The sequence below is a fragment of the Arctopsyche grandis genome, chromosome 3 (assembly GCF_051622035.1).
Source record: "Arctopsyche grandis isolate Sample6627 chromosome 3, ASM5162203v2, whole genome shotgun sequence".
Lineage (NCBI taxonomy): Eukaryota > Metazoa > Arthropoda > Insecta > Trichoptera > Hydropsychidae > Arctopsyche > Arctopsyche grandis.
Genome location: NC_135357.1, coordinates 27,777,827 through 27,802,819, shown reverse-complemented (window position 1 = coordinate 27,802,819; position 24,993 = coordinate 27,777,827). Strand labels below are relative to the sequence as shown.

General features: G+C 35.0%; 2 protein-coding genes across 2 annotated transcripts; one reads left to right on the top strand and one right to left on the bottom strand.

Moving 5' to 3' along the window:
* The first annotated feature begins 2,834 nt into the window (after nucleotides 1-2,834).
* LOC143909872 (homeobox protein ceh-33-like) lies at nucleotides 2,835-8,034 on the top strand. The gene is made up of 5 exons (XM_077428114.1): nucleotides 2,835-3,986; nucleotides 4,243-4,400; nucleotides 4,475-4,604; nucleotides 4,700-4,816; nucleotides 7,594-8,034. The coding sequence occupies exons 1-5, from the start codon at nucleotides 3,181-3,183 to the stop codon at nucleotides 7,799-7,801; spliced, it is 1,419 nt and encodes a 472-aa protein (XP_077284240.1). The 5' UTR covers nucleotides 2,835-3,180; the 3' UTR covers nucleotides 7,802-8,034.
* Nucleotides 8,015-21,144, bottom strand: GCS2alpha (glucosidase 2 subunit alpha). The gene is made up of 18 exons (XM_077428113.1): nucleotides 20,958-21,144; nucleotides 18,058-18,279; nucleotides 17,844-17,971; nucleotides 17,517-17,769; nucleotides 17,313-17,436; nucleotides 17,086-17,230; nucleotides 16,759-17,014; nucleotides 16,537-16,676; nucleotides 16,272-16,459; nucleotides 10,446-10,588; nucleotides 10,189-10,376; nucleotides 9,935-10,100; nucleotides 9,717-9,853; nucleotides 9,535-9,647; nucleotides 9,314-9,468; nucleotides 9,130-9,243; nucleotides 8,942-9,051; nucleotides 8,015-8,853 (listed from the first exon to the last, which is right to left on the bottom strand). Exons 2-18 carry the CDS (start codon nucleotides 18,277-18,279, stop codon nucleotides 8,637-8,639), a joined length of 2,799 nt encoding a protein of 932 aa, XP_077284239.1. The 5' UTR covers nucleotides 20,958-21,144; the 3' UTR covers nucleotides 8,015-8,636.
* Between the last annotated feature and the right edge of the window lie 3,849 nt (nucleotides 21,145-24,993).

The following is a 24,993-nucleotide window of genomic DNA, read 5'->3' as shown; positions in this document are numbered from 1 at the left end:
GGTGACGTCATCGATTTTTTTTTTTCGATTCATAGGCGCCGATTTGATTTTTTTCGATTCAAAGGATTCGAAGTTGCTGGGGGCGCAGGTGCCGGGGGCAAAGCCTCCGGGGTCGAAGGCACTGGGGGCGAAGACGCTGTGGGGGAAAGGCCGCCGGATTCTGGTATACATATAATTTCGAAAGATTAGTTATGTTTAAGCGGTTTATATTACAAATACCGAGCGAAGCCAGGTAAAACTACTACTGTATGCATATACGTATGTTAAAACGTGCGTTTAAACTGATACAGGTTGTGAAGAAAAAATATAGTGAAAAAAGTTAATACAATTATTACTATTTTTGGCATCTTCTTCTAGTCTTTTTATTTTTTTAGCCAACTTGAAAATATTATACAATAAAAAAAGTATATAAATCTACATGTTTATTTATTTATTCGCAAGTTCCCGGCCTCGTCCAGAAAAACAAAGAAAATAGTTTGAACGAAATTGAAGAAAATTTTGAAATTAAATAAAAATAAAAGAATTGCAATATGAATTTCTTGTAGACATCACTCACTTCATTTAAAATTCTACAAAACGTTATTTTTATTCTTGAATTAAATTTTAATACTAGAACCATAACATCAGCCTTGATATTTGAAAGTGGCAAAGTTCACTTTTCTTCATTTCGAGAAATATTTCGCAAAACATTAATTATAATGTTTTGCGTTTAACAATATTTAAAAATACTGATCGCCTGTAGTACGTTTATTCTGCTTTTCCGAGATTCTGGACATATCGAATTAAAAGAAGCGATAACAATTTGTGAATTAAGTCAAACAGAAATAGTGTTTTTAGAACTGAAAATTGGACTTTTACCACTTTCAAATATAACGGCTCATATCAACTAATTTTTTTTCTCAAATTTAGTAGTCGATCAAAGTCAACTTACAGTAACTAGCATTTTACTATTGAGTAGCAAAAATTCACCATTCAAACTACGAAATGCGCGAAAGTTTGAATTTTGCGTTTCTCAAAAAAAAAATCCCTCACCACGTACGTTGCAGCAAAGATATAATCGTGCAAACACAAAGGTTGCAGACAGGTAATCTGAAAAGCTCCCAAGGATTAAGCTCACTTCGTCAGATAACAATTGGAACCCACTCGCGTGAATTTCGAACGCGTTACAAAGCTCATCGACCTCCATAACAAATCCTTATCGATGATTGAAATGTATTGGAACGACGACATGCGCAATTCCATCACTAATTCCATTGTCGTTGCCGAACTGATATTTAGCACCTGAATGAAACTCGCAGTTGCGACACAAGAATGATGACAATCTTAGGTTTTTGCCAATCTGCTACCTACCTAGAGAAATTAGGCACATTTCGTGACCATTGCATAAATGAAAGCGAAGAGCTAAATATTTTCTCGTAATTGGAGCATTGATTTTAAATACATACGTACATATTCCCATCGGATTACAAAAATACATTTGTTTTTGCATAAACTATTCCTTTTATATAAAATATCACAGTATTTTTCAATTATAATAGCAATCGAAAGATAAAACAATTGAACATTATTTTTGATAATGGTCGAATAAAAATATACAAATATCATTTGGTACACAAATATGTATTTAAGATCGAAGCTGTTTCAAACAATGGAAATGTTGCATTGACGAAATCGCTGAAATGTTTGGTCACATGATAACGATTGCATAGCAAGGAGTTAGGGTAACACGACACCGTACGTAATAATGACGTGGTCAGCAAGTTTTTATCTCTATCCCACAACAAGTCGATTGTTTGTGCTGATACGGGAATACGATTCCTGGTAATTTAGTTATGTCAACGTATCAATGCAATAAAAAATATCGAGAGCAGTGAAATTCACTGTATCTTAGTGTAAATAAACACTGATTCAAGTACAAGCACATACTTCAAACAAAAGTACTAGTTAATTAAGAACTTATATAGTTCCTAGCATTCGCATGATTAAGAATTTCATCTTAATTTTGAGTCCACTTAAAATACTTATTTAGGTATATATACATACATATGCAGAGACTTGCAGATGTACATACATAGTTCCTTTGAATATTTGAGACAAAACTACTTTCATAGTACAATATGCTAATATAAGGGCGAAATCACACAGGGAGAAACGAGGCACATGGTTTTTTTTTAGATGCTTTAAACATGCGAAAAAAATGTGGCATATCTGGCACACATTCAAGGCACGCCCAGCACAAACCGACCCAAAATCACCCCCCGGAGTGTTTTCGGTAAAAGTGTATCCTTGTATTTATCCTTTCTTGACAGTGATCGATATCGGTGTATCCCATATTTGATTTCGTGTGATTCCCTGTGTGATTTCGCCCTAATAATTGCAACATCCAATCAAGCAATATTAATGTATGAAATGACTTAAATCTGTATGTATGTAGTTCGCAATACTAATATGTAATTCGAAAATTTGAAACCATTTTCTTCTATTTAATACAGTAGAAATAAGTCGAATTGTATTTGTATTTGAAAATTGATGAAACTACAAAAATTAAATTAAAACTTCGTAAGTCTTGAGGAATGTTAATTTGATAAAGGAATATAATCCAAAATTAATTTAATATCTTAGATGTTATATTAGATTAGATTAGAAACAATAATGCTAATTAATATTAATATCATATATACCCATGTGTATGTGTAAATATGTAAATATGTTGACCTAATTTAATTTTAAAGATATTTGATAAATATGTGTGCTATAATTATATGAAGTTGAAGGATATTCAAATACTTTTCATACTATTGAAAACATAAAAGTAAATATTTATTTTGTTATAGTAAGTTATTAAGCAGTTAAATATCTACTATATTGAGTTCAACTCTAACAAATACATACATACTTACGCGTTCAGCTGCTCATACTGAGAATGGATCAGTTTTCGTTCGACACTCAGACTGTGCAGTCGCGCGCCAACTCTCGCGAATTTAAACCACAGCAACAACAAATACATTAATAAAAAAACAATTATCAAACTGAAACATTTAAAAGGATAGTGAAATTGTTTTTTCATTTAAAAATTTTAATATTTCGATTTAAAAGTGGGTGAAAACCATCGTCAATTTATAAACAAAAAATAATTGACGCATTATGACTTCAACTAGTTGACATCCATCGTCGTCCAAAATGGAAGACCTTCCCAGGATCAGAGTAGATTCGTCCTGTTCGGACAGATTAACACCCAACAACGACTCTACCAGCGGTTCCAGCAACTCCTTGCCTACTTATAACTTCGATCTCCAAACCTCGGCAGCATTTTACGCCCCCGAAAAACAAGACAACGTCACTTTAGATAGCAAATTCTATTTTGACGGTGGAGGAGATCCAACCAGAAAACTTACCGTCGATCACTACATACCCTGCAACGACAGTAAGAAAGAGTTACCGCCGTGTTCTCAACAGGAATACTCAGTGTTCAAACTATCCAGTTGTAAGAAAGTGTCCAATGATAATTATTACTCACCTGACATTCATAGAAAAGACGCTAAGTTAGATCAACCTTCGGAAGAATATTATAATTCAACATTGCACAGCAATAATGATGGTATTGTCGGGGTGCAAGACAAGGTGAACCACAACGCATACAGACATACTGGACAATCGTCTTCGAATTTAAGCATAGAGCAAAAGCTGGCCAGTCATCTTCCAGTCAGCTATGGCTCCTCTGGAGGCGATTGCATAAGTGAAAACAGGGAAAATCTGAGTGGATATTTAGTGCCCAATAATAATGGAGGTTACGGAGGTAGTTTAGGATTAAACGGACCCGTTTTCGGTAACGGAACTAATAATAAAAAGTGTTTGCTGTTCAATCAAGAGCAAGTTCAGTGCGTTTGTGAGGCTTTGCAGCAGAGAGGTGACGTTGAAAGATTAGCCAACTTCTTATTGAGTCTTCCTGATAGCGAATTGGACAATGGAGATGAAAGCGTACTGAGGTAATTACTTAATAAGCTAAAATCACGTTTGGTTCCAGCAGAACTTATTTCCATGCGATTGTAAAATTTGTATTTGCCTGTTTATTAGTGATAGATAAAAAAAATGAAACTAAAAATATATGTTCATTATGTTTAATAAATATATTTTACAAATTAGAATTCGATCAGTCAAATACTATCCTATATGTATATAAATAAATGATTTGAATTTTTTTCACCTTTTAATTTCTGTTCCGTACTTAAATTCCATTTGCAGAGCGAGAGCTTTGGTTGCTTTTCATAGAGGAGTTTTCCGCGAATTATATGCGATTTTAGAATCGAAATCCTTCAGTACACGCTACCACGCAGATCTTCAGGAGCTGTGGTATAAAGCCCACTATAGAGAAGCTGAAAAAGTACGAGGGAGAGCTTTAGGCAAGTGTCACAATTTCCTATTAAAAATATATTCGTGAATGATTCGCTTAATTTCCATTTGTATAAAATATTAGGTGCCGTCGACAAGTACAGACTCAGGAAGAAATATCCGCTCCCGAAAACCATTTGGGACGGCGAGGAGACTGTTTATTGCTTCAAAGAGAAGAGTAGAAACGCTCTGAAGGATTGTTATTCGAGAAATCGGTATGTGTCTATAAGTAAGTTTGTCGGAATTGTAAAGATTTCCGTTTTAAAAAGATCAAAATTTTAACATGAATCCATTGCCGTCGCATTCGTAGCTATCCAACGCCAGATGAAAAGAAAACATTAGCTAAAAAAACTGGCCTAACGCTTACCCAAGTGTCCAATTGGTTCAAAAATCGCAGACAGAGAGACAGAACTCCTCATCATCCCAGGTAAATCCTTAAATATGTCAAAAATGTAATAATCCCATATATACAACGGATGCTAAATTTCATAATAATTTTAATTTATTCGAGATTCAGTGCAAAAGCTCATCAAAATTTAAAGCTCATATAAAAACGGATACTCAAATACGGAGGAATTATATAAATGAATACATCAATTGCTTGCTGTCGAAAATAAATATAAATTCCAATACCAAGAAATATCCTAAACGAATTGAACCTCGAAAGAGCACGTTTCTCATGTAAAAATTAACGATCCTCAACGGTCAAAATTGCTTTTCGGAAAAGACTTGTTTTTTTTTTGTTCGTTATGGATTTTGCACAAATAAAACATTGGCAGCGTAAAAAATCTCGCGACAAAATTCGAGAGAAAGCAAACACGTGGACATTTGTATGTATGTATTTCCAAGTGTGGAGCAAATTAGGAACGGTCAATATATCCAGGGCGCTTTCCAATCTTTTACTCTTGAGTATTAAATATTAAAATATAAAACCAAAGTTATATTATTATTTTCTTTAGTATATTAATTCGGCCATTTATGACACGTACTGTGAAAAGTTCATAAGTCATAACACGCCTCCGCAAGTAAATTTTTGCCATATGACACATTACGATTAAAGAAAGACGTTTGCGTATCGATTTCACTCAATGAGTATAATTTAAATAACCTTTTGTGTTTTCGAAGTCGATTTCTGGTCGCGTTATCAGTTTGGGAACTTATTCGATGTCGTTTTCGCATGAACCGATGAACGTATCCTTTTACAAACACGTCTCTCATTACTTACGCTCGAAACGAAACAATAATAAATATTGCGAACGAGATTGTATGTATGTACATGCAATCTATGATTCATCAATTGGTGATATTAATTGAAAATTTGAACGTCCCTGGTTTTTACAAGGCTCTTTTTAACAGCACGTGTCCCGAAAGGCGTTAACGCATACATGTGCATATAGTTATGTTCCTTATCTGGGACTGTGCGAAGCATAATGGGGGCTCTTTTGTTTAAGAAAGTCTTGGAATTTAGTCATCCATCAATTTGGATATTGTTGCATTGTTAGAGAAAAATACCCGAGTGTTAAATGTACAAATCTATTCTAAGTTGTATAATAATTAAAAACTAGCCATCGTTGCTTAGGCGGATGAATGTTGAAAATAAATTACTTCCAAGTGCTCTGACTCCTTACAAACACAGAATACGGTCTAGGTACCATGATATAGCATAACAAATTGATGCTATATCATGAATCATGATTCATGATGGTTCAAATTTGACAGAAAATTTCAATAACGAACATGCACTCATTTTTATACAGTAGAACTAGAGCAGTCGAGAGGAATCCCGGGGCCTGGGAAAAAATAGTTCCGGGCCCTATGACAAACTTAAAAAAAAGATCTTATAGGTATATTTTTTAATGGGTCTACCTCACGGGCCCGAATGTGAAACGCCCGAAAACGCAAATATCGGAAGGCAAAGATCGAAAATCGAAAGATCTTAAGTCGAAAGATAATAAAAGGTGCTTGGTAAACGGTACATACTCACTTAATTTGCGCGAGCAGGATACAACAGGAACAAGAGGAACAGGCTTTTCCTCCAGTATTCTACGCGCGCACATTAATACGGGGGGAAAAGCCTGCTCCTTTTGTTCCTGTTGTATCCTGCTCGCGCAAATTAAGTGAGTATGTACCGTTTACCGTGCACCCTTTTTTTTTGATCTTTCGACTTAAGATCTTCCTATTTTCGATCTTTGCGTTTTCGGGCGTTTCACATTCGGGCTCGTGACGGAGACCGATTTCTAATATGCGAAAAATCTATCAAAACTATTAGAAAAATACCTATGTATATGTTGGTTGTTATTTTTTAAAATAGTTGAATAAGAAAGTATAATACAACACGAAGAATGTGTGTATCGAAAAATAATAAAAATTTAACATTAAATAAATACACGTATTTTTATGTAGAATAATATAAAATATCACTAACACAGGGCCTCTCAAGTAGTCCGGGCCCTGGAACTTTACTCCGGCTCCCCCCCCCCCTCTTCGGCCCTGAGTGGAAGATATTGTATGTCCATTTTTGAATTTGTATCGAATTTTAAATTTGTAGCTGCTGTTTTTTCTTTTCTAATTAATTTATGTATACCACATAAATTACCTTGAAAGGAAAAACCTGAATTATTCCCTACAAACTTAAAATTCGATACAAATTCAAAAACGGACATACAATATCTGTGCACCAAGCCATCGATATGTAGATATATTGAATACTTGAAATTATGACGAAAGTTTGACCATCTAATGTTGATCAAATTAATATAAAATCTGTATCATTTCTAATAACAAAACTCAAAATTAATCAACAATATAACAGTCTCCATCGAACAAGTTTGAAGAAATAAATATGAATTGTAAATTCAATATTAACCGGTCAAGTCACATCTGGAGATAATGCATAGAATTATATTTAAAATGTATGCATGTATGTTTCCAAAATTTGTGTGCGCCAAAAAATGATATAATATCAATAAAAATCAAAATTTGTTGTGAAAATGTCTGATTTTTTTAAAATTTGATACACTATATTTCAAATAGATTTTCTTTATAAATTGAATTCAATTGTTTTTTCATAAGTAACAAATAAAAACAATATAATCGTATTTCAGTAATTTTTGTTTTGATTTAAATAAATTGGATGAATATAAAATTTAAAAATATATTTATTACATATGTTTATAAAATCTAAAATGTATCATTTTAAATTAGGGATATGATTTTGACTTCTGGATATGTGACGCAGCCTATGTCAGTGCTGGGTCTATCAGCTTCGACGAGTGGCGGCCACAATGGTGGAGATCTTCAAGGGGTACTCGACAACATGGCCAATCGTCGGTTCCCACCATCGCACGGTTACTTCCCTAATCAAGAAGGTGGCATCACCGGCTACCAGATTAACCATCAGGGAAATGCCTGACATCAGTATCAACAGTGAAAGCTAGACGCTCACGCCCGTTCCTATGGTTAACGTTTAAACGCACATTGTAATATAAGATAACATAAATATTGAAAATGCAACACTACTTCATGAATATTGTTGTGCATGTATTTTAATTGCCCTTTAAAATGTATTAAAACTTCAATCGTTAAATGTATGCTAGTCTTACGATGTAAATGAAACAATTGATTAAAAAAGTACATATAACAAGATATTTTAATTGAATTTATTATTTTAATTTGGCCTATTATTATGTAACAAAGTTTGGAACATGAAAAAAACATTGAAAACGCATGTGATGGTGTGTTTAAAGTTTTATTTAAAAAAAAGATTACTACAAAATAAAATTGACTATAAATTATTTTTGTCCACAAATCAGTCATTAAAATCACATTTAATGAATTTTACCAGAGCTGTAGTGTGTATAAAAACACATTGCAAACTTCAATCACACTAAAGATTGATATAATATATAATTTTTATAAAATCGTGCGTGTTGTCTCTCTCCAATTAACAACTAATGACACACAATTTAGAAAATTTATACTGACAAAAATTTACAATATATTCTAATAAATCGCTTACAGCATTACAAATTCCAATACTTATCCTTAGGAAAGCTGTTATTCTTAACACCAAAAATATAAGATTTAAATTAATCCAACCATTTAGGTTAGAAGAGTTGATACAGAATCAGACTTGAAAATAAAAATACGTCTTGTATAATAGCAAAACAAAATAACAAAAAAAAAAACAAAGATGGGTCACTTCGAATGCTTAAATTAAACTACATATAATATTAAATAATAATTGTTTATTCAAAAACAATATTCCACGGGGCAGCCATGGAAACTTCCGGCTTCCTCACAACAAGGACATCATTGCCTGTATGATATGTAAGATGAAGCGGTGAAGACGTGCCAGTAGCCAACATTCTCAGCTCAGCTTTCTTCGGTGGAGTCTTCATACCAGCAATCACGACTCTTTCCAACCACGCTTTCGTCGGATATGAGGCATGTTTATCAATTAAGCTACAAACACGAATAAATAATCGTTAATACGCTAAGTATGTAATTCTAACAAAACATTAAAAAAAATACCATAGCATTCAGTACAAACCTATATGAAAGAACGTTATTTTGGTAATTTAATTTTGCATATATGTATTTCCCTTCTTTGTAACTAAACGATTCTCCATCATCAATGTACAAATTTCCTTCAGCCGTGTGCTACAATGTAACAAAGTATATTAATATAATCATGTATTATTCATTAAAAATATGCTCCAATTATGATATCATACTCACATTAGCGGATAAAGCAACTATGAGAGTGTACGGATCGTTAGCCATTAGAGCAGAAGATCTTCGCATTCTTTCCTTCTTCGAAATTATAGTCCCGCCTCGTTGATATACAGGGATCTAAAAATTAAAAGTATATTAAAAAAATTATAACTTTTTAACATAAAATACCACATTTTAATATCATTACCTTTGAAATGGTTACTGGTTGGTTCAATTTTCCAGGTTGTAGAGGTTGATAAGTATCAACATCGTACCAGATTTCTCCAGTCGACGATCCAGGCAAATGAACAGTTACTGATGACACGCCTTCTTCAGTAACAGGTCTCACAAGAAGATAGTTACCTAAAAATTACACATGCTATCAGTTTACACTTAAAAACTTATTAGTTAATAATAAATAATTCATACCAATCAAATATTCATTGTCAATGGAAAACAGATCAGTTTCTTTGGGGAAATGCATGAATATCGGCCTCATCACTGGCAAGCCACTAATTGAATGCTCGTAGAACAATGTATACCTATTGAAAACAAACAGAATTAGAACTGAACGTTTTAAAAACATAATTCAAATAAGTAGTTTTATAAACCATAGAGGTAAATATGAGTATCTTCGTCTTATGGCGTCTCTGATATGAGCCATTGTTTGTGCATCGTACAGGTACGGCTCACGTCTCTTAGTATCAATGTGTGAATGAGCTCGGAAGAACGGTTGGAATGCTCCAGCCTAAATAAATTTCACTGTTAAAATAATTCATGGTGCATATTAAATAATGCCGAAAGGCATTTAAATAAAAATAAATACTACCTGATACCATCTAGTCATCAATTCAGCTTCAGGATACTTGAAAAATCCACCAACATCAGCTCCACAGAAACTCACGCCTGATATAGCAAAAGAAAGACACATAGGGATAGTAACAGCCAAATGCGACCACTCAGCTGCATTGTCTCCGGTCCATACTGCAGCATATCTTAAAAAATATCGAATAAATTGCAGCATAAAACGAAAAATGTATATGCCAAATTCAAAAATGAACTTATACATATATACATATTTACCTTTGAGTGCCAGCAAAAGCTGATCTGGTGAGAATGAAAGGACGACGCGTATTCTTTGAGCGCTCCATTAATCCTTCATAGGTACCTTTGATCTGCAATAATCCATACAAATTGTGCACATGACGATGTTCCCAATCTCCATAGTGAATGCAATCTTTAGGCATGGTGATCTCGGGCCCGTTAAACACCTATAAATTTAGTCAGTTTGTGATAACATATAAAAAAACAACAGCAATAACAATTCAATGAAAACTCACCGATGGTTCATTCATATCGTTCCAAATATGTACATCATTCGTTGTACCTTGGAAATTATCTAAGAGATACCTTTCTGAATAATATTTCCTCACTTTGGGATCAAAGAAGTCCAAGTAGCTAGAAGATCCAGGCCAGCACCAACCTAAAATTAAAAAAAATAATGGAAGATTAATTATAAATCATTTAACCATTACATATACATACATATGCAGTAGCGGACTGGGAATGAAATCAGTGCTTGCCAGGAGTCAAAGGGGGCCCACTCAGGGTTGAAAAAAATTGTCTACCCCCCCCCCCACCCTCCACCCCATATAACAAAATTTTCTTCTTTCCATCACGCTAAAAATCAAGGGTAAAACATGAATCAAATTTTCAGAAATGCACGAATCAAAAATTAAAAGTGCAATTATAATCAAAGATTATTTTGAAAGTATGAAGTATGTAAATCGCTGGTTAATGATGAATCTTCTTATCAAAATTGTTTTAAGCAATTCTGTTGCGAATTGCTTAAAACAATTTTGATAGGATATACATATATACATAATCATTTCGACCCTTATAAAAAAAGTTAATCGATCCTTGGGCTGTAAAACCAGCTATTAGTTCTTTGTGTATATCGTAAGAAATTTGTTTTGTTGAAATACCTAAAGTGCAATATCCTGTAAATTTTTACACACGTAAAATGGAATAGTTAAAAAATTATTTAATTTTACTGAGGGCCCATATTTTCTAACAGATAGTGGGGCCTACTTGCCATCAGGCAATGTCGCTTGTATGGCCAGTCCGCCACTGTACATATTTAACCAGTAGCGTGGTCTAGTGGTGAATGTTGAATTATCGCGTACTTGATGTTACGAGTTCGATTCCCGCTAAGTCTCGCTATTGGCCAGACCTTGATTTGTCAAGGTCGATCGTTTCTTATCAGAATTTGCCAATTTTTCTGATTTTCATTGAAACGATTCCTGTAAAATTGGCGTTTCCTTCCCAATTTTCTGTTGCGAACCTTTAGTTATTGTTATATCTTAGGTTTCGCCATATTGCTCACCATAGATGTCTCTGTGGTTGTTTATCGAATTTAAAATTCGTATTGTTACATGAAAGTTATTCATCGTTATTTATCGTATTAATACGATATTTGTAATATCTGACGATAGATGTCAGATATTGTTTAGATTTACATGTATCTATGTAATAATTATGTGGACCAGGAAGGCGCATTTGGGGTTTACCTGTTAAGCATTCCTGTATATTTGTATATATGTATGTAAAAATGTATATAATACATATATACATTTATGTAGGGCCGAAATTGAATGAGAGGCTGATGTATAGGCTATGGCTGAGAAAGAGTATGTTATGAGAATGATGACAGATTGTGGGGAGGGGATGAAAGTGGCAGAGGGCGCCAAAGCGAGCCACCATTTTAGTAGAAGTTAGCCTTCCACTGGGGGCGGTTGGCCATTAAGCCACTGCATGGTTCTGTTCAAATAAAATACATGATCGAGAAACGCACGTATTTGGTCTCCACTCTACCCGCCACATCCCAACCGTGGTCCTAGACAGCGCTATCTGCCAGGATTTATACCACAAGTGGGGGCTCATTTTGAAGATCACACCACCACGTGCTATCATGTATCGGAAGAGGCCGGTGACTCATCGGAAGAAGAGGACGACAGGAGGGGCACCGGAGAAGGCGGTAGAAGAGCCGGTCGCCAGCCAAGCCAAGCTGACCTTCCAAGATTGGGAGAGCTCTGTCTCCATTTTCACGGGAAACAAGTGTGCGACGGAGTCCGAAGACACCGCAAGCTCAGCATGCTGGGGCAGCATAGAGAAGCTGCCGGTGAAGAGAACGGCCGAGAAGTTCCAGCGCATACAAGATGGCGTCAATTCGAGTGAGAAACTCAAAAGCGGATTGCTGGAGTTCTCCCAGAAGGTGAGTGTCTCGTCAATCCATAGGACGCTGTGCAAGTCGCAGAAGATGCCAGAGGAATCGGTCACCGAATACTTTTACCGGATGCGGGAGATCGCCCACATTGGTTCGATCGAAGATCGCGACCTCATGGAATACGTCATCGACGGGATCCCTGGCAGGTCTTCTGAGAAGGCGATTTTGTATGGCGCCTCCGATTTAAAGCAGTTCAGGAACAAGTTATGCGTCTACGAAAAGCTGGTGGAGAAGATAAGAGCAGAGGAAGCAGCCGCAACCGTAGCCACAGCCAAAGCAGTGCTCGCACCCTCAACTGGAGGCGGATGGAGACCCAGAGGCCCACCCACGTGTTACAGATGTGGTGAACGAGGACACTTCGCCCGAGAATGTCGTAAGCACGAACGGCGGAAAGATGCCCCATCTTATAGTGGTATTATTAATGATCCGCAAAGTTCTAATCCCACATGTTCTCTGTTTCAGCCTAAAAATCTGCCGAACAAAGGCGAGAACGCCAGCACTGATCGACACAGGCAATGAAGACGGCGGCTTCTCATCGGCGAGGACTTTGTGCGTCAATATGGCATTATTACCAGGAAGTGTCTCAAAAAGTTTACAGGGTTCGGCCATATGTAAGGAGACCGCTGACCTTAGCATTAGGATTGAAGGACACAATTTTGACATTTTATTTTACGTAGTTCCCGGGAATATGGTACAGTATGATTTATTATTAGGTTGGAGATTTTTGTTTTCGGTTGACTTTGTTATGGACAGGAGTGGCTTTGGAACAAGGACTAGTGAAAGTGTTTCTGTGGTAAAAAACCCATTAATAATTAATACTGTAGATATAAGTAACCGTGATGTGAAGGACAGGTTGGAAATTATGTGCCTGATAGCGATGTGGTTTCACCCCTGCAGATGAGGGTTGTGTTAAAGGATGACATTCCGGTATACGAACGACCTCCAAGACTGACGTACCCAGACAGTATGGAGGTAGAACGACAGGTAGCCAACTGGCTAAAGAACGGAATTATCCAGGAAAGCGACTTCGATTATGCCAGTCCAGTGGTCCTGATCAAGAAAAAGGATAGAATTAAGCGGTTGTGCTGCGATTACCGACGACTGAACAAGAAGATAATCCGTGAGCGGTACCCATTACCACTGATCGATCGAACAGCTAGACCGTCTCCAAAATGGGAATCAGAGATAGCGAGCAAGATCAAGAGCGCGCAGAACGGTGATCCTCGACTGAAGGAGATACGTATCGTCAACGGGGTACTTTATCGAGAGCATCTAGGAGCGAGACTTTTGGTGGTTCCACAAGCCATGCGGACTGAAGTAGTCAAAAATGCCAATGACCAGGTTCACTTCGGCGTCGCTAAGGTAAGGGAGATTCTTCATCGAAATTTCTGGATCCCTGGCGATGACGCCGCCATCAAACAATGCTCAAAGAATTGTGTCACCTGCATTTTAATTGATGGGCCAACTGGAAAACGCGAGGGATACCTGAACCCAATTGACAAAAACGGCCCACTAGATATGTTACATCTTGATCACCTGGGCCTGTTGGCCTCGACGGCAAAGAAATACCAGTATCTCTTGGTGGTGGTAGACGCTTTCACCAAGTTAGTGTGGCTGTTCCCCACTAAGACGGTTACATTGGCTGAGACCCTAGGTAAAATCAGGACCCTGCAAAAGTTTGAGGACTGTTGCCGGGAGGTTAGAATAGACCACACATTAGTGACCATGCGGAAACGGACAAGTACAGTCGTATGACAACGAATTACTAACACCCGCGTATTTACCCTATTTTGTGTACCTGCGCCGTCTTTAGTAACATTTTGGGTTGGTTTTTTTTGTAGACCATTCATTGTATCCTATTTTATGTATTTAGAGAAGGATAGGATGAGTAGTGTTTATACAAATAGTTTAAAAACCGAACAAGTGCAAATACACAGTTTGGCTTTGAAATTCGTTTGGTGTAGACGTGTGCTTTCACTGGGAGAAAAGTTAGTTTTGAAGAGATTTTTGCTTTCCTGTATATTATCGATATCATTGAAGTAAGTTAAAGTGTTTAAATTTTTTAAATGTGACTTAATTATTTGTTTAAATTGCTTGTGAAAAAAACCCCTTTCCTTTTTAGATGGGAAGAAATAAATATTTATCTATGGAGAAAATCGCCAATATTTCCACATTATTAAATACTGGGAAGTATTCTATACGATATATTGCTAAAGATCAGGGGGTTAGAGTTTTCAGTGTGCATAAAATTAGCACCCAACTAAAAAGAGGTGAAAATCCTACGGTCACCAAGCGTAAGAATTGTTGTGGCACTCGAAAATACGGTCCTCGAGTCGATCGATATATTATAAATACTGTTGAGAAGGATCGGTTTGCCACAAATAAAAAAATCCAGACAAATTTACGGGAGCGGAACCGAAATATCGACTCGGACAATATAACGCCGTTTCGCAGACGCGGGGATGAATGGCAGACAACTACTTAAAAAAACGCTTTTGACGCCAAAAATGAAGAAAGCCAGGCTCAATTTGGCTAATGAGCATCGCCACTTCACCCTCGACGATTGGAAAGGGGTAATTTAATTGAAATTAAATTATTTGTTTAATTTTTTTTGAATGAATTGAATTAATCGATGTTTTTAACATTTTTAAGGTTCACTTCTCTGACGAGTCGTCAATTCAATTGATGACACCGACTCACCAATACGTACGTAGGCGAGTCGGCAAGCGGTATAATGAGTCCTGTGTCATAAAAAATGTGAAACACCCGCTGTCACTCATGATTTGGGGCTCAATTAGTGCGGAAGGTCGGGGGCCATTGTATTTTGTAGAAGGGATGATGAATGCTTCGCAATATATAACGGTATTGCGATACACCCTATTGCACTCTATACAAAACAAAATTGACAAAAGGGATTGCCTGCACTTATTGCAATATTTTTGCACCCTGCCATAAAGCCAAAATTGTGAAAAAAATCATGTCCGACCACAATTTACCGCTCCTTCACTGGCCCGGTAATTCTCCCGATCTAAATCCTAAAGAAAATGTCCGGCATACCCTTAAAATGAAATTAAATAAGCTCCAATGTACCAATAAAAATATCCTAAAACAAAACATAATTTCTGTGTGGCAGGGAGATCCTGAGATAAAGTCAACCATTGCGTCTTGTATTGAGAGTATGCCCAAAAGAATAGCATCGTGTCTCCGAAATAAGGGTGGACATACAAAATATTAATAATATATATATATGTTGTATTAATATTGTAAATAAACTATGTATAATCATTATAAACACATCTTTGTTTTAATTTTACGAACCTACTCTTCAATATATAGCTCTAAACATAGAATTTGCAAAATCCGCATGGTGTTAGTAATTCGCTGTCATGGGACTGTACATTAACGGGTAAATCGACTACAAGGCGATCGTTTCTTATCAGAGTTTGCCAATTTTATCTGATCATTGTAGAAACGGTTCCTCAAAATTGACAAAAAAAATCATCCTACCTGCTGTCCCAAATTTTCTATATTTAATGTATGTACAATTTGTAAAAAATTATGTATGTAAAATTTCTAGATATTACAATTTATTTTAAAATTAATTTTTTTTATTTAATTAATCTAATTTTATATTCAAATATTCTTCAAATATCAATATTTATGGGTATATATACACAATGTTTTAGAAGTCTAAATCCATAGATATCTCAATGGATTCATTAATTAATTGTTAATTTCGTGTTCTTCAGCCTCTCTAAATACAGTGATTTGTGTAATAAAAATGCTGCATTATTTTTAATTGTCTAGGAAGGCACATTGGGGGTCTTCCTGTCGAGTCTTCCCGGTATATATCTATGTATGTAAAATAAAATAAATCTACCTTCATAATCCTTTCCATCTTTGTTCTTTACATACAATCCTTGATTGGTAGCATCTTCATGCACAAAGTAACCACCTTCCCTTTTGATGTGAGGATCAATAATTATAACCATTTTACGACCTTTAGATGTCAAATTAGTAACCATTTCATTTGGATGAGCAAATCTAATAGCATCCCAAGTGAAGTACCTAAAAACAAATAAAAAATTAATACACACCTATTTCAAAACATCAGAAAAAATATTATATAAAAATAAAAGGCATACTTCTTACGATCGGTGTATTCAATATCTAACCAAATAACATCTAAGGGGATATCATTGCGGTCGAAGTTTTCTTCGACAGATCGCACATCTTCCTCATCATTATAATTCCATCGACATTGATGATAGGCTAATGCGAACATCTATAAAATACAAAGTAAATAAATTAGCACTTTACCAAAAATCTTATACACAATAGTATGACATATGTATAGTAGTAAGTACTTGTGGTAAGTTGGCAGTTCCGGTGAGTTTAGTATACTGTCTGAAACAATCTGAAGGTGACGGCCCCATAAAAATGAAGGTGTCCAGCACTCCGGATTCACTCATAAATCTCACAGAAGGTAGTGGAGCAGTGCTGCCGGAAACCAAATTTACCAATGACGATACAACATCAGCACGGCCGGAGCGCCCTGCTTCTACATCGACCCAGGTTTCAGCAGCATTCAACCAAAACACCCCAACGGTATTTCCATCGGCTCTATAAAATACAATGCATCAATATCCTATGATATTCTAATTACAATATAATATTAGCCCAGATTTTTTTACCCATGAGCGTAAGCAACAGGAACTGCACCATATATAGCCATAGTTGAATCGAGTTCGTATTCAAACACATCCAGATTGTATAGTCTGTACGGGTCTTGACCTTTAGTCGATTTCAAAGCGAAACTGTCTGCATGTTCAGGAATGCCTAAAGTTGAAAACAACAATGATATTTATTCAAATTTGTGTGTGCATTATTATAAATTTAATTAGTGAGCAAATAATGTCACCGTAAACGTGAGTAGCTTTGGGGAAAGTAACGTCCATCGAAAGTCCTTCTGGACCTCTTGGCTTGGTATCATGATGTGATTTGTAATTTTCTTCCCATGCACCAGGATCATTCTCTTCTTGATACTAGTATGCGAAAATGAATATGTTATCCATTGTATGTAAATACCACATTTCTGCCAGATTTAATTTAAACTAAAAACTACCTGTAGCTCTGGAACATTATCGTCATTATTTTCACCATCTTCTTTCTTTTCTTCATCTGTTTTCGGATGATCGGGCTTGTGGCGCAAATGTTCTAAAGTCGTCAAGCCTTTTTCGTTCAAAGATAACACGAGTTCATTCTGAGGATTGAAGAAATCAAACTTCAAAGGTTTCGAGTGTAATATTACAGAATGACCTTGCCCATTGGCTACTTTAATTGTACCAGCATTTTGATTTTTCTCAACTACTGTTAGCCTAGATAGAAAAGTACAATTTAATACAGAAAGTTTTAAGATTTCATTACAATATATAAAGAATGAAAGACTCACTTGTCTACAGTAGGTTCTCCATTAAGGACATATTCTACTTTATAACGTGGTTTCAGAGGTTGCTTTTCATCAATCACAACTCTGAATGTACCGTCGACTAAAGCTATCAAATTTAATTTAAAAAGTACCTGCAAAATAATACATAATGGTTAATAGTGATATTAAACCAACCGTGCACAGTAACGATAACAATTTATGACCAATAAATACATACATTGTAATTGTTATTTCTAATATCTGCACTTAACGTATGTTTATCTAATGAAACAGTATCTAAAAGTAGTTCATAAGGAGAATTTCCAGGATTCAATTTTCGTAAACGGCGACAAAAACTACTTTGATCACATGTTTTAAAATTATTTTTGTCGACTCCGACGACTGTGTGCGAAATTAGAAATCCGAAAACGGCAACAAAATATAATTTCCAAGACCCCATCTGAAATTAAAACGAGTTATAAATTAGTAAAACTATCTATTATACTTAATATGTGCGATTGTAAAAAACCACTAATGGAATTATTAGCTGCAGCATAATTTCATAATAGAATTAACCCACATGATTCATTTTTCAAGACTTGCAACTACGTATATGAAAGGTTTTGAAATTTAGCAGCACATTATCAAATCGTTTGAGATTACTTTTATATGAGTTCGTTTAACACTTTGAGTGCTGACGTCTTTTCTGTTGAAAACCCGCCGCGCTGAAAATTTCACCAATATTTCCAACTAGAATTAATTAGAAATCCAATACAAAGCAGATATAAAAACTGTAGCTAATCCCTAGTTCAATACCCTAGATAGCTACCACCGAAGATTTTGAGTTTTATAAAGGTGTGTTTAGACTCTCTAATATATCTTGCAACAATATAAAATAAATAAAAGAATCTATTAATGAATGTATTTTTCCAAAACTAGTTCCATCTTCTTCATTGTTGTTAAGAGGGCTGTACACCCGAAATCTTAATTTTGTTACCGTTCCTTTCTTCGATATATATGTTGAGTGAATGCGACAATATATATCAATATATATATTGAGTGAATGTTACAGTTGCGCTTCGACCAGATAAAACGTATTTTAAATTGACAAAATCGAGATTTCGTATTCTCCTATTTTCTCCTCCAAAACTGGACCAATTTTTAAAAAAATTTGATCATCGGTATGAGAAAGATACTTTCTGTGCATCTATCGGCGTATTTTTTTTAAAATCGACCGTCAAATAAGCACGCTGGCCTCGTTTCGTGGGTGTAAAAAAGAGGCGATTTTATAGATATTTGGCGGCTTCTAGCTCCCATAAAAAATAACTAATCAAAAAAGTAAAACGATAGATGCACCCCAATGATGGATATCCATAGCATATTAAAAAATAATTTCTCTAGTGCCATAATTGAGGAAGGGAGAAGTATAGTACGTTTGTATGGACAAGGCGCTGCTGTCCAGCCCTCTTAAAATGTAATGCTCACAATCTAAATGCCAAGCCACAATCTAAAATACTCAGCAGTTAAGGATTTCCATTGAGAAATTCTGCTATGGTTATAAATTCAGAAATTACGGTGTAAATCAGTATTTATGAACATTGACAAATGAACGACACGAATTACACGACCCATGTTCAATGCATTTTTTTTCAATGCTACCTGGAAAGCCTTAACGGGTAGTATTCTTGTTTACTTTGTACATGCTCAAAATACAACGCCTATCGGCGTTTTTCAGGCCCGTGAACTTTTTGACAAAACGCCGATCGACGTTGGTCAGCATTCAAAGGGTTAACCGTTTGCCCGTGGCCATCTTCTATGGAAGCTTTGGGCGACAAGTCTGTAGTGCGGCTGTCTTCCATAGAATTTCTGAACTTTGCACGGGATTTTGACGCTTATATGCGCCTATTTCATGTTTTAAGGTTCAAAATTGGTTGAATATAATACTGAGAGTTGAATGCCATCTATTCAATTTGCTTAAAATGAATATATACCAGTCAAAAATTAGTTTTTTGTGGAACCATACTGAAACCTCATTTATGTGACGTCACGTCTTCATACAATTATGAAGAATGATTATTTGACAATTAATCCAAAACTATGAAATATATTATGTATTTTATTGTTTAAAATAATACTTAATGTGTTAATTAACATATCTGGTTACTTGAGTAAATATTAAAATCTATATTTAAGGTCGAAAACTCGATTGCCAAATTCGCGAAAAAGGTGTCGCGTATAGGGCTTGTTCGCTATATTTATTGCCGCGGGCAAAGGGTTAAGGGCCTTCACAAAACAGATTTTTATATCAAAGCCTGAAGCTTATCAAATTGTTGCATATTATAATCCTAATATGTCTCAAATGTACTCGTATATGTAGATTGATTCCATTAGGTAAAACAATGTACAATTAATAGTTCATATTATAAAATACTTAATATTCATAAAAGTCATAAAATACTATAATTATTTCATCAATCATCATTAGATAGTGACCCACCTTATTGTAAACATGAATATTTTGTATTTGTATAATTCGAAATATTGATATTCTGTATGCAATGCAATGTGCAATATACAATGGCTATAAACGCAAATTGTTTCAGGATTGATTCATAGACTACGTCTACAATTCGGATCCTTTGAGACTCGAGAACATTTGTATGTACTCAAATATATTATACCAGTTTTTGGGTTTCCGGAAATTAAAATTTTGAACAAAGGATTTCCAGAAGAATGTATGAAGAAAGTATGAAAAACATTTTATTTATAAGTAAAATCATATATCACTTAATCGAGTCAAAGCATTGAAAGCCAATTGGAGTTGTTATCTAGAGTTTTCGATTGGTTATATGAAATACCAAACGTCATCACTTACCGTGTGATAAAAAGTTAAGATGTAAGCGAAAAATATATAAATTGGAAGAATTAAAAAAAAATGTCGAAATGCCAAAACCGAAGCTCGTATCTCTGCATACTTGACTCACTTGAAGGACAGAGAGCTTAATAGGATTTTATAATACGATACATTTACATACATAAAGCCGAAATGAAATCGAAACGAAAAGCAGATATTTTCGGCTCGGATAGTTATTCCGGATCGGTGAAGACAAACCAAAAAATTTGAGACATGAATCGAACCTTCGGTCGAAGTCAGTGGATGTCCTGATGATGCAACAGCAGAGCCGGCGCCCCGCCGACACGCTGGAGGTTACTTGTCAACTGTCGATAGAGACAAATGCACTTCTAACCCGTTCCCCTTTCCCCTCCCCTCCTCTTCGCTCCCCTGCACGAACTACTCGTAACAACAACATTCACGGCCAATACTGATTGACCACGTCATTTTGCTGAATCGTCTCAAATTACAATCAAGCCAACAATATTAAGACGTTAGCATAACCAACGTATTTTATAACTTTTACTTACATCTATTGAAAAGTAAATGATACTATGAAGAAAGTTTGTACAACTTTCGAAAAAGCCCCTTGCTCATACCTTTTAGCCCCCTTTAATGTCTGTTCATACTTAACAGCACTGCACGGCTTCAGCACTGCACGACTCCGTTTCAAATATGTCATTTTATTAAATTTCTATTCATATCTATCTACACGTCGCGGTCGCGTCACGTTTACAGCAATTTGGCCGACTGCAAGGCAAAATCGGCTTACTTATACATTAGAGGCCATGACGATACGGCGCAATATTGCTTACGTCGTATTGTCGAGTACTTGCAATATGAATGCATACACGTGCATTCGTAGCTACGCGTCAGAATACAAGTCAGCAAAAATGTTTCGACGTTTATCGAACGAAAAATTATGTATAATCGCGCTGTTGTTGGAAGAAGAAGCTCAAGAAGGCAATAAAAAAGCTCGGAGGCGTTTTGATGTGCATCCCATGTTAAAAAATAGAAAAACCGAAGGAGAGTTTTGGACATTGTATAAGGAGCTTTTAGATGATGGACAAATTTTTTTTAAATACTTGTGCCAAAAACCATGTCGAAATATTGAACAGCTGTCAACTGTCACTATCGATAATTGGTCCAACAGCAAAGCGGTAGACTCATGGCACGTAATTCGCGTGTATATCTCCACGATGGCCAAAAAGACGGATACGATACGTTGACGGATGTTGCTGTAAAGTATGAACAGGAAATGTCGGGTACTGCTGTAAGCCTGCCGTGGCGTAAACGAGACGGTTGGTATGAATATACCCATACAAAATGTACCAAAGAATACTTTTCGTACGGCCGGATACCTGCTGAAGTCGGTACGTGCTGACTAGGTATGAACAGACCTTTACACAGGTAGAATGGATTAGACCGGCATCGAACCATTGCCGGGTACTAGGCGCTGTGTTGTATGGATGCGTATGAGGTATGCAACATTTCAAACGGGTTGGATAAATCCTAACCAGTGGATTCATCCGGTCTGTTTGAAACATTGCATACCCACCAGTGGTGTTTCGTCTATATGGGCTGCCGTAAAGCTACAGCCCTCCCAGTATAGTAAAAATGCATGCTATTTTTGCCATCCATACGTCCATAGTACATATGTAGGCTATTTTGTCTGCATTTGATCACCGGTATGGTTAACGAGCTACTACAGCCCGATTAACCCCTGTAGCCCCCCTCCCCTATGAATTCTCACGAGCTGCCACTGATACCCACCCATACAACACAGCACCTAGTAACCGGAGCAGGCACGGTGCCGGTCTAATCCTTCCTGCCCGTGTAAAGGGGGGCTTACTGAAATATCCAAGGAAATAATTTTAATTAAAGTGACCATTTGTACTGGTTTTGCCGGTAAAGTATTAGTTTATTGGGTTATTATCTATTAAAAATAAATTTAAATGAAAAAGTCTTGGCAGAATCCTTGGGTTGGCCTGTTTATAAATATTGAAATTGATTTTTTTTATTTTTATAAATGTGCATCAATGATTTTCTAATTTTCATTAGCGTTTTTGAATAATTAAAGTATTTAAAAATATTCTTATAAAAAAAATGTCATGGTTTTGTCACATAACCTGAAGATATGTAAAATGGTCACCTTAATTTTAATGCAGCAAGTATTTTTAATTGGTGCAAAAACAGACAAGCCATACGTGAAGTAATGAAGCCGATATTAAAACGCAGAACTAAATAATTACTGCCAGAGGTTGTCTGAATGGATTCCTTAAAGACAGGGTTAGAGATTAGAGTCAAGTTAAAGTATGTTAAGCTAAAGGGTAGATATTTTTTAAATGCAGCAGTGCTACCCAGTTGATTATCATATGTGGAAGTTATATAAAATTTTTTGAGCAAGGTGTCAAGATGCTAAAATCAAACTTGAAAAATATTTTATAAATACATTTCGCGAACACTACCAATTTTTTGTATTAAAATATTATTCTTTTGGCCTTTATATAAATATTTTTAGCCTTTGTTTTTATTTCGAATTGTCCCCAGGCAAAATTTGGCATTTTAATTTTAGGTGCAGTTCTTTTTGTTTATCATTAAACAAAATAATTTGGGAATTTTTTAATAATACACATATAATAAATAGATAATTCATTGTATTAAATTCTCAACGCGTTTCATCTTTTTGGTTACATTTTATAAATATACAATATTAAATATACATTTCTTTTAGTTTATTTATTTATATTAATTACAATAATCATCTATTAAAAATAATTTAAATGAAAAAGACAACGCAACGCACCCACATTTTGCGTACAAAATAAGAGAAATGAGGAGAGAGAGAGAGAAATAAAACCAAAATCGGTAACAATATCAATGAAAAGAAGTCCTTAGATAAAAAAAATAACATAAATATGCACTAGTCCACAAACATTAACAAATTTGAAAAAATGATAAACTAAGCTCACTTGATATGCAAATTTGATAAGTATACATACATACATAATTACAAGGTGTCAACATATAACAATGATTGAAGAGAATTCAATTAATTCATCATAAATACATGTTTATGATTAAAACTCTTTATTTAGTTAATTTTAGTGAAAATACATTTTTTTAGAACCCATTCTTCAAATTACAAAATAAAATCAAAAGCATAATAATATATGCATATATATATAAATATAATTGGCACAAGATTATGGTAAACCACATAAAAATTTGTCGAATAATGATCAACAACTGAGATACCCACACATTTGATTTAATCAAACAGTTTTCTCTCTACCCCTCTCTCTGTAACATGTTTATTTAATGTATCGAAACAACCTTTCTCCTCTACTAAGTGCACTTCTGATATATTTTTCATTACACCGTCGATATTACATTCATACTTTGAAGTAACAATAACATCACACCCGCAAGGTGAAGCAGTTCCATTTTTCATAAGAACAATTAAATAAATCAAATGGTGTACAATTGACTAATCACTCACCATCTTATTAAATCTAGAAAGAATTCGAGAGAATTAATAAATTAAAAAATAAAAGATATATCACTATGAGGTGACACTGTTGTTATACAAATCATGACGAATGAAAATAATGTGAATATAAAATAACAAGTTCTACACCCAAGTTACAGTTTAACAATTAAAATATCACATTTACTTTATTATTAGTTATCAGCATTTCAGTTTCATGCTTTTTACGCAAACGTTTCAATATTAATTTTTCGTTTTGGTCATGCAAACCCTGATAACGTGTTCTAAGAAGACCACCAATATTTATAGAGGATTTGTCAGTCCTCGTACTCATTCTTATACATCAGCTATCACAGAACACACAAAATACATATTCCTCAATCTAAATCTACACTTTTACATCCGTTGGAGAAATCATATTAAGTTTACATTTTGAGATTATATTGACAAACAAAAACAAAATTACAATATAATACCAATGATAATTCAATCTTTATGAAATATAATTATAGTCGTTTCACTGTCTGAAGACAGCTTATTGTAACAGTAAATTAAACAACCAATAAAACAAAACAAAACGTCATTATAGGAAAAAGAGATTAAGTCGACTAGCTGCTGCAACATATAATACATATGTATATCATAATTTCATTAGTGTGCTTCAATACAATTTTTTTAAAATACTTTACAATTTATTCGCTAAATACCACATACTATTGCATACAAAAATTTTGAAACGAAAAACAAAGTATGTACGTATTTATGAAAATGTATAATAAATATTGACAATA

Bases quoted from the DNA above. Each gene is read 5' to 3' on its own strand.
- LOC143909872 (XM_077428114.1), top strand. From the start codon at position 3,181: ATGGAAGACCTTCCCAGGATCAGAGTAGATTCGTCCTGTTCGGACAGA. The intron at 4,605-4,699 runs GTATGTGTCTAT...TCGCATTCGTAG, and splicing joins GATTGTTATTCGAGAAATCG to CTATCCAACGCCAGATGAAA. The intron at 4,817-7,593 runs GTAAATCCTTAA...ATTTTAAATTAG, and splicing joins AGAACTCCTCATCATCCCAG to GGATATGATTTTGACTTCTG.
- GCS2alpha (XM_077428113.1), bottom strand. From the start codon at position 18,279: ATGGGGTCTTGGAAATTATATTTTGTTGCCGTTTTCGGATTTCTAATT. The intron at 17,770-17,843 runs GTGAGTCTTTCA...TTTTCTATCTAG, and splicing joins GGAGAACCTACTGTAGACAA to GCTAACAGTAGTTGAGAAAA. The intron at 17,015-17,085 runs GTAAAAAAATCT...TGTATTTTATAG, and splicing joins CCTGTTGCTTACGCTCATGG to AGCCGATGGAAATACCGTTG.